The 17527-nt window shown below is 39.9% G+C and overlaps 1 protein-coding gene across 8 annotated transcripts in view; it reads left to right on the top strand.

Annotated features, from left to right (window-relative positions):
* The window catches only part of syne1a (spectrin repeat containing, nuclear envelope 1a), a 243527-nt gene that overhangs the window by 176346 nt on the left and 49654 nt on the right, over window positions 1–17527 (top strand). For 5 of the 8 annotated variants that reach the window (XM_022663102.2, XM_022663114.2, XM_022663094.2 and 2 more), the window contains 6 exons: window positions 2881–3024; window positions 8172–8375; window positions 10256–10396; window positions 14911–15033; window positions 15126–15287; window positions 16613–16813. In XM_022663102.2, coding sequence (XP_022518823.2) covers window positions 2881–3024; window positions 8172–8375; window positions 10256–10396; window positions 14911–15033; window positions 15126–15287; window positions 16613–16813 — 975 coding nt within the window. Of the gene's footprint in view, window positions 1–2880; window positions 3025–7947; window positions 8077–8171; window positions 8376–10255; window positions 10397–14910; window positions 15034–15125; window positions 15288–16612; window positions 16814–17527 lie in introns of those variants that run through there. The other 3 variants (XM_022663113.2, XM_022663119.2, XM_022663116.2) reach the window with 3 other exon arrangements.

Genomic DNA, 17527 nt, shown 5'->3' with positions numbered 1-17527 from the left:
ATAAACTAGGTCTTGAGAAGCAAGGAACAAAACACTATAAAGATAACAAACCAGAACTGTAGACCAAAATAACAAACACACGGGACAAGGTCAAACAAAAAGCGCAACAGAGAACAATGGACCACATGAGGTATTTATACACAGGCACACACTAGGGACACCTGTGGAAGTAATGAGGGGTGGAGTTACAAATGAGACACAAGGTGACAACACTAATGGCTTGGGCAGGGCTAGGGCGGGGCTAGGGCGGAGACAGAACAATAACAAAACAATGCCATGTGCTCAAAAAAGCACATGGCTGGAAACACAAGACAGGAAAACAGGGGGGCAGGAGCACAAGAGACCAAATGAGGGAGACAGACATGGGCTAAACTGTGACATTACCCCCCCTCAACGGCGCCACTACCAGAGGCGCCGAGAGAGAGGGAACAGAAAAACAAGACAAGGCTAGACAAGACCAGAGAAAGAACACAGGGGCAGGAACTTAGACAGGAGACTAGACAGGAGAAACATACTGGGACTGGAATGGAGACTGGGGAGGTGGAAAAAACAGAGACTGGACAGGGGACGAGAACTGAGACTGGACAGAGGGCTGTACATTGGGCAGGGATGCAGAAATGAACAAAGACTGGACAGGGGGCTGAGACTGGACAGTGGAGGAGAACCTAGACTGGGCAAGGGGCTTAGACTGGACAGAGGACTTGGGCTGGACAAACTGGGTCTGGACAAGACAGGGCGATGGAACCGGGACAAATACACTTACTGGGACTGACACAAATACGGTGACCGGGATGGGAACAGACACAGACACTGGGACCAGGACAGGGAGAGACATGGGAACAAACAAAACTTGGGGATGCCCAGGACTGGCTAAAGTCTGTGGGGTAGTTAGAGGGGCCAGCCTGGGCACAGTTCTTGGGCAGAGGTCCGGGGGCCTTGGGGCGGGCCTAGGAGCCCGTGACCTGGGAGCAGGCCTGGGGATAGGCCTGGGGGCATACAAAGTTCTGGGAGTGGGCACAGGGTCAGAGGCGGCCGGAGCCGCGGGCACAGGGTCAGAGGCGGCCGGAGCCGCGGGCACAGGGTCAGAGGCGGCCGGAGCCGCGGGCACAGGGTCAGAGGCGGCCGGAGCCGCGGGCACAGGGTCAGAGGCGGCCGGAGCCGCGGGCACAGGGTCAGAGGCGGCCGGAGCCGCGGGCACAGGGTCAGAGGCGGCCGGAGCCGCGGGCACAGGGTCAGAGGCGGCCGGAGCCGAGGCTGGAGCAGCGGGAGCTGCTGGCGCTGGAGCTGAGGCTGGAGCAGCGGGAGCTGCTGGCGCTGGAGCAGAGGCTGGAGCAGCGGGAGCTGCTGGCGCTGGAGCAGAGGCTGGAGCAGCGGGAGCTCTTGAAAATCTGAGCTTCAGTAGCTCAAAGAATCCCTCCACCGTCTTTGCCTTTTCAGGCCTTTGGTCCGACACAATGTCCGCCCATTGTGAAGCCCTACCCCTCAGTAAAGTCTTGATAAAAAGTACCTTTATAAGTTCTGGAAGGGTAGGGCACAACAAATGGTCGAGGTAGAGGGAACATTGCATGATGAAGCCTTCACAGGTCCCGTGTTCCCCATCATATTCACAGGGGGAAGACATCAATGAGGGTAATACCAGCGGCTGTCCGTCTTGAAGCTTGGAAACAAGGCTCTCCAAAAACTCCTGCTGTTCCTGCATCGCCGAATAAAGACTTGCTACATCCTCAGATGGTTGCGCTTTATGTAACATGGAGGAGGAGGCCGGATGCAAATGCAAGTCATATTTATTTTTAGACATGACAAAAAAAGCAAACCAAAAACTGAGACAAAGAAAACACTTAAATTAAACACTTAAAGACTATAAAACAAAAGATAAACTAGGTCTTGAGAAGCAAGGAACAAAACACTATAAAGATAACAAACCAGAACTGTAGACCAAAATAACAAACACACGGGACAAGGTCAAACAAAAAGCGCAACAGAGAACAATGGACCACATGAGGTATTTATACACAGGCACACACTAGGGACACCTGTGGAAGTAATGAGGGGGCGGAGTTACAAATGAGACACAAGGTGACAACACTAATGGCTTGGGCAGGGCTAGGGCGGAGACAGAACAATAACAAAACAATGCCATGTGCTCAAAAAAGCACATGGCTGGAAACACAAGACAGGAAAACAGGGGGGCAGGAGCACAAGAGACCAAATGAGGGAGACAGACATGGGCTAAACTGTGACAGTTCTTAGATATCTCAGTACCGCTGAACACACACAATCTATTTTTGCCTAATACATCACACTTCAATAAGGCCATATTTCAATGTGTATCAGTTGTAGAGCAATTTCCTCAGCTGACTCCTGTTTAAACATGATTTCATAGGAGCAGTTCCATTTGTGACATTAAAAGTGAACTTTCAAACAAACTAAATGTTTAACAGGAAAAGATAAAGGAAAATGTAAAAACTATATGTTGGAAGAAATGCTATGCTAATATACAATGATAAATAGCCTGCATTCTCTTACTGTCTGTGAGGTACGATAATAAATGGATATTGTTACGGAAACTCATAAATATGTGATGAAAGGCCCCTTAATCTGGTTTTATTTTGTTTTATTTTTGTTACTAAGGGATATTATGGGTCTTTGCTAAACTGCATAAGGACAGGATTTGACCTGCGGGAGTTTGGATGTTCAAATCAAGTCATGAAACCCTTACACTCTTTTCACAGGTCTGACTGTGTGTTTAATCTGTCTATGAGGCCACTGTTCAACTAGTGTCTGTAATAGAGCAGTAGAGGTCTGCCTGTGGTCTAAAGCTCAGGGAAGGGGAAGGTTTTTGTGACTGATGTCTTTCTGGGTTTGTGTTTTTTTTTTTAGGAGGCCATGGTGCAGTATGAACAATATGAACAGGAAGTGAAGAATCTACAGAAGCTGATCGAAGAAGCTCATCGCGTTATTCAGGACCGCCCTGTTGCTACGGGCAACATACAGGAACTTCAGACGCAGATACAGCATCATGAGGTAAGAGGGTCTTTTAAAATGTTTTTCACTTTTTTACATCATTATTCACAAAGATATTAATAACAACAGTACATTTAATGCAGCGGCAAGTTCATGGATCCCAGGACATTAATACAGCAAACAACAAATACTTTTAAATATAATGTTTTTTGTACAAATCACCAAAAATAACTCTGACAGTTTTAAAAGCGGGATTATTATTAACTTTCTTTTTGTTTTTTGTTAATATTGTTATTATTGTTATTATTATTATTAGTAGTAGTAGTAGTAGTTGTATTTTTGTTACTATTATTATTATCTATTTATTTGCATTTAATTTTACTCTTTTGCACAAAAATGTCATTAAACAGAAAGTATTTAGGACCATACATTTTTAAATAGTAATTTGTACTTTTTTTTTTTGTTGTTCATTTTTGTTTCTATTTGGATGGTTCAAGATTGACCCAAGCAAATGTATTTTTCTGTAAAGGAATGAAATGTCTCACTCCTACTGTCTTATTGTTTACTATGCCCTGTGTTAAATCCAGTTATGAACAAACCCTGTGATTGTCTAGGTTTAGCTTGAACAACTGTGATGTGTGTAAGTAAAGTCTGTATAGACGAGACTGGACAAGTGATTGTTCCTGCTGCCCTGGTTTAGTATTTTACCAGCCCCGGGCAGTCAGACAGTTGTAAACGTTAAACCTTCAAGAATTTATAGCACAAGTCCAGTTTTTCTTACTTTCTTGCAAGGAGTCTCTAAAGCAAAGGTTTAATAACCACATTTTAAACTGCTTAGTTTTAGACCTAGCTTGCGTATGAACTCCTGAGGTATGTTTGTCTATTGAACATTCTTTTTATTCAGCTCATATTTCTGTAATTGTTTTACTACAGCAGATTCAATCATTATTCATCAATGCAGAGTTTATTCAGAGTTCATTTTCTGTTTCTGCTTTTGAGAGTCAAGGTTGTCTGTTCTTTCTAAAGAATGCTATTTTGTGTTGCTGATTCCTTAACTGAACATTCACAGATATACAGTTCAGGCAGAGTCAAGGCACCTAAACATATTACATAGTTTATAAATGTAAAAACATTAAATTCCAGTAGAACAGAGTCAGCTTTTATATACTACCGGTAATTGGGCTGCAACAACTAATTCTCTAAATCAATAAAAACAGTTGGCAACTAATTTAATAATCGATTAGTTTAACTAAGGCATTAACTGACCATTTTTGTGCGAGAAACCCCAGTTAGCACTAGCAGACCCAAGTCATCACAAGTATGGAAGCAATTTACCTTATTAAAGCCCTCAGAGAACAGCCATAACTGTAAACTGTGCGGAGCTGAGCTCTCAGGGTATGGCAGCACAACATCACTGCATGAGCATCTGAAGAGGAAACAGGTTGGAACCATATTCACTACAAGTTCGTAGTAGAAGTTAGTGCTAATTCACTCAGTGTTACTAGAGCCTGCTAGAGTAGTTAAACAAGACCAGTCTCATTCTTAGTAAATTTATATTACTTATGTTTAGCAAACAATTTAGCCTCATTGCGTGGAAATATTTGAGAACTACACATAATGATAGGATTGATAGTATTAATGATAAAAATGTATGTAAATCTCTGGTTAATTCTTCATGCAGGGGTGATAGCGTTCCGGCGCCGCGCCGGAAATCCGGCGTAGCGTGGCTCTATAAAAAAATATATATATATAAATTAAATAAATAAATAAATAAATAGAGCCGGTTCAGGTATTAAGTCCCGCCTCTCAGTAGAAACAGCCAATCAGCTTGCTGTTTTTGCGGCGCGCGGAGGAGCGGGGGAAGCCCCTCCCTTGCTGTGAGATTTAGCAGCGGGATCGGACGCAGCAGCTTCAGCTGATTTAAAAACAGATCTGGATATATGGAGATTTTTCTCAAAAAAAGATAACGGTAGGCTAAACACGTAAACTGTGATGATATGTTTCTGATAGCTGGTTAAAAATACACTTCTTGTATCAGCACACAGATTAAACCCACTGTGATTAATAAACTGCAGCTGTGTTAGTGAGTTAGCTTGAGTTTGGAATTAGCTAGATAGGGAGTCAAGGTTTTAGAAAATAAATAAACTATATATGTAATGTTCAACTTGCCCTGTACCTGATCAGCTAATCACTATTACACATATTTCACTGTCGTTATTAGTTTAGGATTACAGGAGAAAATGAATATAGCTAATTAGCTAGAAGCCAGATGTAGTGGATAGTCAGAATTTAGTACAGTACTTTATGTTTGTAGTTTAAAGCAGTTTCTTAACCCTGATCACTGAACTAAAATTGTGTTTTCCACCTGATCTTCATTTCACCTAGATTTTCACCTGATCTTGATTTTCACCTAGAGTGACAGCTGTCACAGTGAAAATGAAGCGGAGTTATGAAAGTGGTTGTGCTAAACGAAAGAAACGGGCAGAGAGCAAAAGAATCGCAGATGCACTGCCAAAATTCACCTCCTTTTTTACACCTCCTGAACCGATCAGTGTTTTTGGGGCCGATTCCGATCGCCGGTCGTCTTTCACCACGATGGGCCGATCGCCGATACCGATCTTGGGCGGGGCCAAATGCCACATTAATGCCACACAGGTGCCTGGCAAACCTGGCTGGTACAGATTCCCCTAATTACATCCACACCAAAGCAAACACTGGTAATTTACGCTGCTAGTAAATAAACATGAATGTTACTGACCAAAATAAACGCTTTTTAGGAGAGATATAAGTTCTGTGTAAATATTTATAAGACAATACCTGACAAAATCAGTTTTAATGACGTTAAATAAACATCACTGTGACAGCGCTAGTCGCAGTTTCACCGCAGTAAAGGACGAGGAGGTGAATCACTTATCTAACCAGCCTTTACTGATTTCTGCTCCAATAACCCTTTCAATAACCTCCAATAGCCTTTAATAGTCTTCAGTAGCCTTCAACAGTCTAACCTTGCAGCCGTGGTGTGTCCACTAAACTCCGTAGTTATAAACATCATGAGGTTAGCAGCGCGCTAACTGACCTGTTTATAATGTAATCCGAGCAGTGCCTCCGTGACAACTGCTGCTGTTAGCTGCTTTGGCTGAAAGGTGAACTGTAGAGAGCTGTATTATCCGTTTTTAAAACCTTTTCCTACACAGATGAACTAAAAAAAACGTGTAAAAAAAAACGCTCCAGACTGGCTGAGCTGAGCTCTGTAGCCCGTGGCTGGGCTGTAGCTGTGACTGAGTGAAGAGAGCGGGGCTTGTGCTGCTGCTGCAGCTCCCACTAGTGGTTGGATGAGGAACTGCAGCTTCTTGTAAGTGAGCAGTTTCACCAGTTTCACCAGTTTCATCCACACACAGCTCTGATAAACTGCTTAACCCTAAACTCCTGAATCAGATCGGCTAAAATCATAAGAATATCTGCAGAACAGTGTTAATATGCAGAAGAATATACAGAACAGTGTTAATATGCAGAAGAATATACAGAACAGTGTTAATATGCAGAAGAATATACAGAACAGTGTTAATATGCAGTAGAATATGCAGAACAGTGTTAATATGCAGTAGAATATGCAGGATCAGGGTTGAGAAACACTGCTGTAATGTGACTTCTGTTCATTTGTAGTTCACAGTAAGACCACATGTCCTGACGTTTATAAAAATCTCTATGAAACACAAAGTTACATTATTTTACACAAGGACACCATCTTAAGAAGAGCTCTCAGTAGAAAAAAAAGAGTGGAGAAAATGTAAATATGAAAATGAAAACGTTATCTAAAATGTGTCACTTGACAATAAGGTTATACACAGACTATTAAATGTTTGAATAATGTGTCAACATTTATGCCTATGTTACGTCACATATGCAGTCTGTTGTCCCTCCCCAACAACCCCCCCCCTCCCCCCCCCCCCTTCCTCACCCTGTTGGAACAGGAAAAAAAAGTTCAGGCTCAGGATTTTTTTTCACTATCACCCCTGTTCATGTAAGACTAATATATAATAATGGTAGCTTGTGTGTTCCTCATACAATTACAACATTAGTTCTCTTCTCTTCTCTAGTCTTTCATATCTGAACAATATCTAGTGAAATATAGTAAATATATATTAAATTAATTATATTAATAAATAATTTAATACATGAATTAAAATAAAATATGAATTACATTCTTTTTTTTTCAAAATAATATCCTATTAATCAAACAAAAAATAAAATGCAGATAATTACGTTTAAAAATAATCATTACTTGCAGCCCTACATTCTAATATTCATAGGTGTCTAAACTTTTGCACAGTGCTTTACATAAAAAAGCATGTGTGATGCATTTCCAGTAGATTTGCATTGATGCTGAACGCGGTTTGTGCTGCTGTGGCTTGGGGCCTCTAAACTGCGTTTATAATCAGTCTTTATTTTCCTCTGCAGAGCAGAATGCTGCAGTTTCCACTCGCATGAGCTTATTATCAGAGCATAGCCTGTGTTTGTGAAAGAGGGAGAGATAGAGAGAGAGAGAGAAGGAGAGGGAGGGGTGACTCCAGAGAAATCTGTAATATGAGTCCCCCCACCCCTTCTGCTCGCTTCTCCTCCCTGTGCCTGATATCCCTTTGTATTCAGTTACTCTGATTGTGGATTGGTGGAGAGGGAGGAAGTGTAAGGAAGGAAATTTGGGGGCAGAAGGGGTTTGTCCCGCTCTCTGAGATCATTTCCTGTTGCCAGTGTGTCTTTGTATATATGTGTGTGTGTGTGTGTGTGACCAGTTGGAAAGGAAGTATTGCCTGTGCTCAGTCTGTCTTCCTCTCTGTCTTTGCCCCTCCCCCCCTCTCTCTACCACTGGTCCAGCTTATTGTCTGTCAGGTCAGCTTCAGTGACTGTCCCGCCCTCAGAGGGATCTGATTGGCTGCTAGTTGAGAATGCCTCTGACTGAGCCGCTGCTGGCTTTTCTTTTTTTTTCATCCTACTGCAAATCGGCAGAGGCACAGAGAGAAATGCACAAATGCTGAACTTGCTGGTGCCTCTCTCTGCTTTAGCGCATGATCCCTCCCCCTCCTACTTTTCCATGCCGGACTTAATCTGGACCTCGTATGTTTGTTTATTTGTCCTGCGGACTAAAGCGAGCACCCCCGCGGCTTTAGGGTTTAGAGCTGATCGGTGTGTGTAATGTGGTGTCGTGACAGGAGCTGGCCCAGAAGATAAAAGGCTACCAGGAGCAGATAGCCGCCCTCAACTCCAAGTGCAAGATGCTGACAGTGAAAGCCAAGCATGCAACCATGCTCCTGACGGTCAGCGAGGTGGACGGACTCTCGGATGACCTGGAGGAGCTGGAGGAGGAGGAGGTGGAGATGTCCAAACACCCGGCAACACACCCCTCTGTGGTCATGGTGGGTGCTTTTGCGTACACATGTACATACACATACGTGCACATACACATAGACTTATATGCACAGGGCAAGGGCTACATGGCATGCATTGCATTTTACTATCCGTTATCTCTTTTAGGGCGTTGATCCCACTCTTTCTCTCTTCTCTCTCTCTCTCTGACTCTTCATCCACTCTTCTGAACCTTTCTTTCTGTGTGTTTTCCTGGCTTTCTCTCTCTTTTTGTCCCAGTGGAGTGAAGTATTGCGTCACTGTCCCCTGTCCTCCGCAGTGCTACATATGCCCCACTTCTCTCTGCCATGTGTCATACACTAGGGCTGTTGTTTCTCAGTGGGTCAGGAAACAGGATGAGGTTGTTATTCAGCCTTGACTCAATTAACGGTTCTGCTCTGGGACGGCTGTCCGATTGCTCCGGGTTGCATCACGAAGAAAAGCTCAGAAAAAGAACAGGCCAGCAGGGCCGAGATCCAGATTAAGTGCCAGAGAGGAGGCTGACCGCAGTTTGACTGCGATTCCATCTGGGCTTCTTGCTCAAGCATTCAGTCATTCCTTTTGGCCCAGTGTGACAGTGTGTGTGTGTGTGTGTGTGTGTTTGTAAGACAGAGAGAGAGAGTGTGTGTGTGTGTGTGTGTGTGTCTAAGGGAGGGTGCTCTGCAGTAGTTAAGCAGGGAGATATTGTTTGAAAGATCTAAATTTAGCAGAGTATGCAGAGCTGAATGTGTTGAGATATATTCAGTTTTTGTCAGCCAGCACAGGCCAGTTGTTATGTGATTTGTGGTTTGTTTGTTTTTGTTTAATCAGTGTTAATCCCTTAAAGAGGACGGAATTCAATTAATTTCTTAAACAGTTCTGGTTAAATTAGGTAATTAGGATGTGCACTAATTCATTTAGAGTGTTGGATACAAAATGCTGTCATAGTCAGAATTGTTAACTATGGGGATCGATTGTAACCAATGTCCAAAGGTTGTGAAACCTTTGTAAGAGTACACAACAATAGGAAATGAATTTGAATACAGTGTGACATTGTTTTAAGTTATGGCCTTAGATTTTGGACTAAAACATTTTTATGACCAGTTTATGGCAGGCAAAGTAATCTATTAATATAATATACCAGTATTTTACCTTAGTCGACATTAGGTCTGGAAAATATGACTGAAATTATTATACTATATTATATTATATATCTTACTTTTTTGTATAATACAATATAATTTTAGTAGTGATATGAACAACATAAAAAAAACCTCAGAAAACTATCTATTAACTTCTGAGAAACAAATTTGCCATTTCATGTTATACTCTCTGTAACAGTATCACTCAGTGATGAAAACTGTAAATAATATCTACTAAATTGTGATTTAGTACTAAATATGTCTTTAACAGTCATATTACCATTATTAAAGCATTTATTATGATGAAATAATCTTGAATAGAATAATGTCTTTAGATTAATACCTGACTGTTAATCCTGGTGATTAAGGGGTTAAGGCTCTTGTTGGTCAGTCAGATCCATTTCTTTCGAGTGATGCAGCGCCTGTAAAGAGCTTAGTCATGTCCTCTCTGCTCTAAACAAATGTGGCTGGTCCTGCTGTACAGCACTGCAGTGCACTCCACTACTCCCGCCTCCCAGTGCCATCTTATTCAGCCTCTCTCTTAGATTCACCACTTCCTGTCAGATGGATTTGGATACTAGAAGGATTTACGAATCATATTGTTTCCCTCCTAATTCACAAATCTTCCCCTCCTCTTTTACTGCCTGCTTTCTTCACGCTTTTCCCCCTTTTTTCTTCCCTTAGGATTCTCTCACTACTGTTACTTTTTATGTTCTCTCTTTCTGCTCCTCCTCCCTGACCTTTTTTTGTGTTCTGTGTGGGATGGCTAGATGACTGCGGGCCGCTGTCATACCCTGCTCTCCCCGGTAACGGAAGAGTCTGGTGAAGAGGGCACCAACAGTGAGGTATCCTCTCCTCCGGCCTGCCGCTCCCCTTCCCCTGGGCCTAATGCTGACGCATCCCTTAACCAGGTACCTCCTGCTCTGCTGCTCGCTTCACTTATGCACCCTTATCCTCCACTGATGTCCTTTAATCTTATAGTATATTGGAAAATCACATTTTGACAGGTTCATACTATCCCATACCTCATCTGTGATGGATCAGTTGTATTTTGTGTCTGAAGTTTGCTTCTTTAGCTTTGCACTGAAGCTGTGAGGCTAATCCAGGTAACAGCCTGTGAGCAGTAGGATTAACTGTGGTGGCTTTACTGTGGCAACATCAGCTTGTTATACCATATATAACATATCAAATATACAGCTCTGGAAAAAAAGAAGAGACCACTTCAGTTTCTAAATCAGTTTCTCTGATTTTGCTATTCATAGATATATGTTTGAGTAAAATAACATTTCTCCCAAATTCCAAATCAAAATATTGTAATTTAGAGCATTTACTTGTACAAAATGAGAAATGGCTGAAATAACATAAAAGATGCAGAGCTTTCAGACCTCAAATAATGCAAAGAAAACAAGTTTATATTCAAAAAGTTTTAAAAAGTTCAGAAATCAATATTTGGTGGAATAACCATGTTTTTTATCATAGTTTTCATGCATCCTAGCATGTTCTCCCCCACCAGTCTTACACACTGCTTTTGTATAACTGTATGCCAGTTCTGGTGCAAAAATCCCAGCAGTTCCATTTGGTTTGATGGCTTGTGATCATCCATCTTCCTCTTGATTATATTCCAGAGGTTTTATATTTGGTAAAATCAAAGAAACCCAACATTTTTTCCAGAGCTGTATATATTTATGGTCCTAAAAAAGGTAGCAGTTGAGCTGCAGAGATTAAATATCCATGGAGGGTGTTCTGTTTGATATTGTGGCAGGAATATAGCATGCCTTTACAAAAATCGACCTGTGTTATGGAGTATGTTTCAGAATAAACATCTGCAGACATCAGATTCAGATGGTAAAGTTCGGACAGCATGAAAATGATTTACAATTTCTTTCTCTACAGTTTTACAATTTATAACAGTAACAGAAATAATAAGGAACTACTTCTCTGAAATGCTATTTTGTTATATTGGTAACACTTCGTATAAGTCCTGTATTCATGATGCATTATTATAGTAGTAGTAATTTCTTAACAAGATTTCAGTTTAACACATCCACAATCAAATGATATTTTCTAGTATTCTGTCGAAAAACAATACCCACCCTGTCCCCTAAAATCCTGAATTAATCATTAACCATGTTGATCCAAAAAAAAAAGTAAACAAGTGAAAATAGAGTTAGCAATTTGCAAACCCCCATTCAGGCTTCAGGGTGAGTACTGAACCTGGCTATTGGCTATATACCCTACTTTTGTTTATTTCTATTCAACACTGTTATTAGAGTATCGAAAACCACATGAGGAAGTGTGTTTAAGATTTCTTAACAACACATTCCAGTTTGAGGTGAGTGTTATGATGTGTGGTCAACACTTTCACTAGTTTTTAATTACATTAGCCTCATACTTCTAGTACAAAATCTAAGAATGTGACTTCAGAGACCAGAGGTGTTTCATGATAAGTTGGTCAGCATATTTGTAATGAAGAAAAGTCCATTACAAATTCAGTTTACATTGTGATTTTTCACTAAACTATTGCTTTAACACATACAGTACAGTGCACTCTGCTTTCTCCTCGCTGCATTTGCTATTCTCTCCCAATCACCAGCTAATTATATTTCAACCAAGCTTCAGCTAATTATCTTTCAGTAGATTTTAGACACCCCAGCTATGCTAAAGCTTTCATTCCAAATAATTGACCTCCTGCCGCTTCTGACTGCTCCAAGCAAACAACCATTTCTTCCCCATTTCTTCCCCACTTTACAACTGTTTTTTCATTATAGCTGTTCACTCATTTCCAGGTGTCATCCTCAAGGAAGCAAATGTGTGCCACTGATTTCTACATGGCTGAGTGAAGCTAGGCGAAAGACTCGGAGGGATAGTGGAATATGAAGGGATAAAGATAGACTGCAAAGGGAGGCACAGAGTGAGGTAGAGAGAGCTAATTATGTCAGGATGTCGGGAGCATACACATACGCACACACAGTCTCGCAGGGTTTGTGGAATAATGAATAACTGCTCAAGTGGAATAGCTTTACCGAGACCAATGTCGTTTGTGCACATGGCAGCTGCCCTCACTGCTGACTGTGGCTGTGTGTATTAATTCAGTTCATTTCAGTTCAGATTTATTTGCATTGTGCATTTTTACAACAGAATTTTCTACAAAGTAGCTTTTACAGAGATGCACGTCTGAGCATTTTTTTAGCAAGCCAGTAGCACAAAAAGGGGATCATGTCCTCTGCTGTTTGGCACCAGATCCGCAAATAATGCATATCCATGAACAATCATATATTAACTCTGGAAAAAAGTAAGAGACTATATGCTATTTATATGTTTGAGTAAAATAAACATTGTTGTTTTATTCTATAAACTACAGGCAACATTTCTCCCAGATTCCAAATAACCCTATTGTTTAAAGCATTTATTTGCAGAAAATGAGAAATGGCTGAAATAACAAAAAAAGATGCAGAACTTTCAGACCTCAAATAATTCAAAGAAAACAAGTTCATATTCATGAAGTTTTAAGAGTACAGAAATCAAAATTTGGTGGGATAACCCTGGTTTTTAATCACAGTTTTCATTCATCTTGGCATGTTCTCCTCCACCATTCTTACACACTGCTTTTGGATAACTTTATGCCACTCCTGGTGCAAAAATTCAAGCAGTTCAGCTTGGTTTCATGGCTTGTGATCATCCATCTTCTTCTTGATTATATTTCCAGAGGTTTTCAATTTGGTAAAATCAAAAACCCATAATTTTAAGTGGTTTCTTAATTTCTCCAGAGCTGTATATCTCCATATATATATATATATATATATATATATATATATATATATATATATATATATATATATCAAGTATTTCTCCTCCTAATTAAAATCTAAATGTTGCTTATTTAGACCATTTTTTAGGAAGATACTTAAAATAACATTAAGAAAATAGAGAAGACAATAAATGATTTCTCTAAAAAGGGAGAAATGGTTTTCATGTGATTATTTGTTGGAAGGGCTTAAATAACAAAACAGCAGTAGAAAACTGCTCAGAAAAAGTGAGAGAAAGTGAGCTGTGAAGATGTGCGTGAGTGCAAGACAGACACATGCTTGGTGTTACTGTTACTGAGAGAGGATTAAACTGGTGAAAAGTCTATTCGGGCTACACAGTCCGATGCACAGCCATGCAGGATCATCCTGCTGTGAAAGAATCAAGGCCAGGATCTAGAGCAGGATGCATCCAAATATGTAGGGTTGGACAGTATGATGTGCTCTTCTCTGTGATTTTTTTACTTGATTTTTAATGTTTTCTTATTGATTAAACATTATTTCAGTATTTTAAGCAAGAACAGTGCAATATTTTTGTTTTGTGCAGTTTCAGAAAAGCATCAAAAGGATGTAAAGGACTATGGATAGTTTTGTCTGCATCCCAAGATATTTCAGCTTTTAGACAACTTAATTAGCTTGTTATAGATATGCCTCGTTCACAGTTATCATTGAGAAAGGTTCACTGATGAAAATGGAAAAAACTTTATACATACTTTGACTTCTCAAATAATGACCCAACTATCAGCAGTTGTGCATCATAATTTATGCACACGAAGCAGTAAGACCATAAGAAGATAGCAAAGCATTTTCAGGTAGCTGTTTCCTTAATTTATAATGTGATCAAGAAAAGCCAGTTAACAGAATTGGTGGAAGTTGATGTAGTTGATCTCTGGAAGGCCATAAACTACCGGTGGGATTGCTATGAAAGGAAAATTAAAGCTCTTGTTTGACTGCAAAATGCCTTTAGAGAGATTTAGCAGACTATGGAGTGGTGGTGCACTATTTTACTGTGCAGCAGCTTCTGCACAAATATGGCCTTTACTGATGAATTTTCTGTATTGGTGTCTATCAGTGTCTCTTTCTAACTGTTAAGCATGGGGGTGGGTCCATCATGCTTAGGGCTTGTTTGCAGCCAGTGGCACAGACAGAATTTTACTGGTAGAGAACAGAATGGAAAGCTCAACATCAAAAGAGAATGGTGCCTAAAGCAAGGTAATGTTTGTAAACCCACATAAAAACCCAGTTTAAAAGGTGCATGCTGATGGTTTTTACCATGATCCATAAAGGCCTCCCAACAAAAGGACTAAAAAAATGCAGTTCATATCTGATGATGTAAGATTGCCACATAACTAAAATCTGTTTCACAGAAGATTGTAGGAGTAAAATTTCAGCAACTAATATTGTTACTGTACTTTCTTGTACTGAGTGGTGTCCAGTAACAGGCCTTTAGCTGAACAAGTCAGTTGATACACGTAAGCACCTGGCATGCATGCACATGCCTACATCAACAAGCCATTAAGAAACACAGCACTTAGATTCACCATGTTCTTCAACTCCTTACATGCACTCACAATAATCATGCATAGCATTGCTAATTCTTATATAAATTGTATATTCTTTAGGTTCCTGGAAGAGCCCTATTAAGCAGGGCTCCTTTACAGGAGCTTTATGATCCCTCCATGGAGTCCAGTGCCTCAGCTAACCTGGACGACTTGCAGCGCTCATGGGAAACTCTGAAGAATGTGGTAAATATTTACTGTTCCTTTTTTCCGTGCCACTTTTAAGCAGCTCACATTTGTTCTTTTATTTACTGCTCTCTCACTGTGTCTCCGCGCAGATCAGTGAAAAGCAGAAGAGTCTGTACGAGGCTCTGGAGAGACAGCAGCACTACCAAGAGGCCCTCCAGTCCGTCTCCACCAAGATGGAGTCTATCGAGACCTCGCTCAACGAGGGCTTAGAACCTGGCAAGAGCCCCGAGAGCCAGATGGCGGCTCACCAGGTAAGAGAGACAGAGAGAGCGGATGGGATAAGATACACATTAAGATGCACAGTCTTAATCATGTACCAGTAAAACCTGTCCTTAGGCAACACATGCACTTCATCCTGCCGTCCTGAGCAGATTGTGTCCTGTAGATTTTCCTAAAAGCAAAAAAATTTGCAGTTACTTCAGTTACTGCCCCCGCTCTCAATCAGACATATCCTTCAACATTATATCTGACTAACAACGATTATAAGCATTGTGAATTGAAAAAAAGCAATTTTAAAAAAAGAATGTGACACAAAAATATACCAGCAGGGTTTGTACGGTCATGTAAAACCCGGAAAAGTCATGGAATTTGAAAATAGCAATTCCCAGGTCTGGATTCTGGAAGTTTTGAAAAATATTAATACTCCAAAGTTTTGGAAAAGTAATGGAAATTTGGTCTACAAATTACAAATTTGGTGTTTCCATTTATCAACAAATAAAATTACAAATTGAATAAAATTGAGCTAACAAATACATCAGCTCAGGGTTATTTCAGTAATTTAGTAATTTAGCTCTACACAATGGAACTCTCAGGATCTCACACACATTTTATTATTAAATATTGTGTGTCAGAATCATTTTAGGCCTACTATAATCAATTTTAATTAAAGTTTTAGTAGATTTTTGGTTTTATTGTCCATGTCTGCACTGATGTTTTAAAAATGGTATGGTCATGAAAATTTGCCCTGAAGGCAGGGAAAAGTCATGAAAAAATCATGGAAATTCATTGGTTAAAAAGTGATTAAGTGAAATTAAGTGAAATTTAGTTTTATTACTTCAAAAAGTGGTTTACTGGGTAAGGATGCTTTAAGGAAATTGTCAAAGAATCACTCACAGTTTTATTTGTGAACAATAGTGTTTTTTTTTCTTCTGGCTCCACTTCTGTTATCATCTCCAATTATTACCCATATAGAACAAAATAAATAAATGGATCAGAACATTCTTCTTTTGCTCCCCAAATGATGTGATAAAAAAAATCATAAGAACAATAACTGCTGCCTTATAGCAGTTTAAAACAACAAAACAATCACATTAGCAACAGTTTAAATTAGAAATAGCTTCATAGCTTAAATGCATCAATTATCATTGTTTAGTAAAAAAAAATAATTCAGTTCTTTACTATAAAAAATATAGTTTTAAAAAGATGTATAAGATATCTTTTTTGTTCTGACATATTGATACTGTAGATCATTAAAATGATAAATTACAGCTCTTGCATTTTTTATATAATTGATATAAACCACACTGTCACTCTCGACTTGCTCTCTGTTGAGTGTGTTTTGTGGCTGGTATTTCAGGCCCTGATGGACGAGATCCTGATGCTGCAGGATGAGATCAGTGCTCTGCAGGCCTGCTTCTCTGAAGAGCTGCAGCGGGATGAAGAGAGTCCAGAGCAGGACGTGGGAGACCAGCTGGCCCTGCACTCCACTCTCACAGTACTGGGGGAACGCATGGCCACCATCCGAATGAAAGCCTCTGGCAAACGTCAGCTGCTGGAGGTAAGATACAACATTGAATTATTTGTTTTGTAAATATGCAGACATTTGCATGACCGTAGGCTAAATTGAAAAATGTGATGATAAGAAGAAAATGTGTTTTAATATGCTTCTTCGGTTTATAATGGGATATTTTAGACCAGGGGTCACCAACCTTATTGAACCTGAGAGCTACTTCTTGGGTACCAATTAATGCGAAGGGCTACCAGTTTGATACACACTCATGAAATTGCAAATGTTCTCAATTTACCTTTAATTATATGTTATTATTAATAATTAATGACAATATTACATATTATATTACATTATATTGTATAATAATATATAAACTATAGGCTATCTCTAAGCTAATATTAATCTAATATAATCTAAAATTACACCAATGCAACTGTGATTTAAAAAAAAAAAGAATAGCAACAAAAATGCTATTTTTAGACCAGGCCTGCGGGCTACTCATAAGGTCCTTGCGGGCTACCTGGTGCCCGCGGGCACCACGTTGGTGACCCCTGTTTTAGACTAACATTGCTTTTAAATACTGTAGGCTGTCATTAATTTGATCTCTTTAAAAATTATTTTAATTTTCTTCCAAAAACATGCTTCAAAAATTATATTCAAAACCTACATAGTTCCTAATGTTCCATTGATCTCTGTGAGTCTTTTTATAGACTGAAGTAGGTCATATCTTGTCCTAAAACAGATTGATTTGTCTGTGTGTTA

This window comes from Astyanax mexicanus, chromosome 1, assembly GCF_023375975.1.
Source record: "Astyanax mexicanus isolate ESR-SI-001 chromosome 1, AstMex3_surface, whole genome shotgun sequence".
Taxonomy (NCBI): Eukaryota; Metazoa; Chordata; class Actinopteri; order Characiformes; family Acestrorhamphidae; genus Astyanax; species Astyanax mexicanus.
This window is presented reverse-complemented; position numbering and strand designations above follow the sequence as displayed.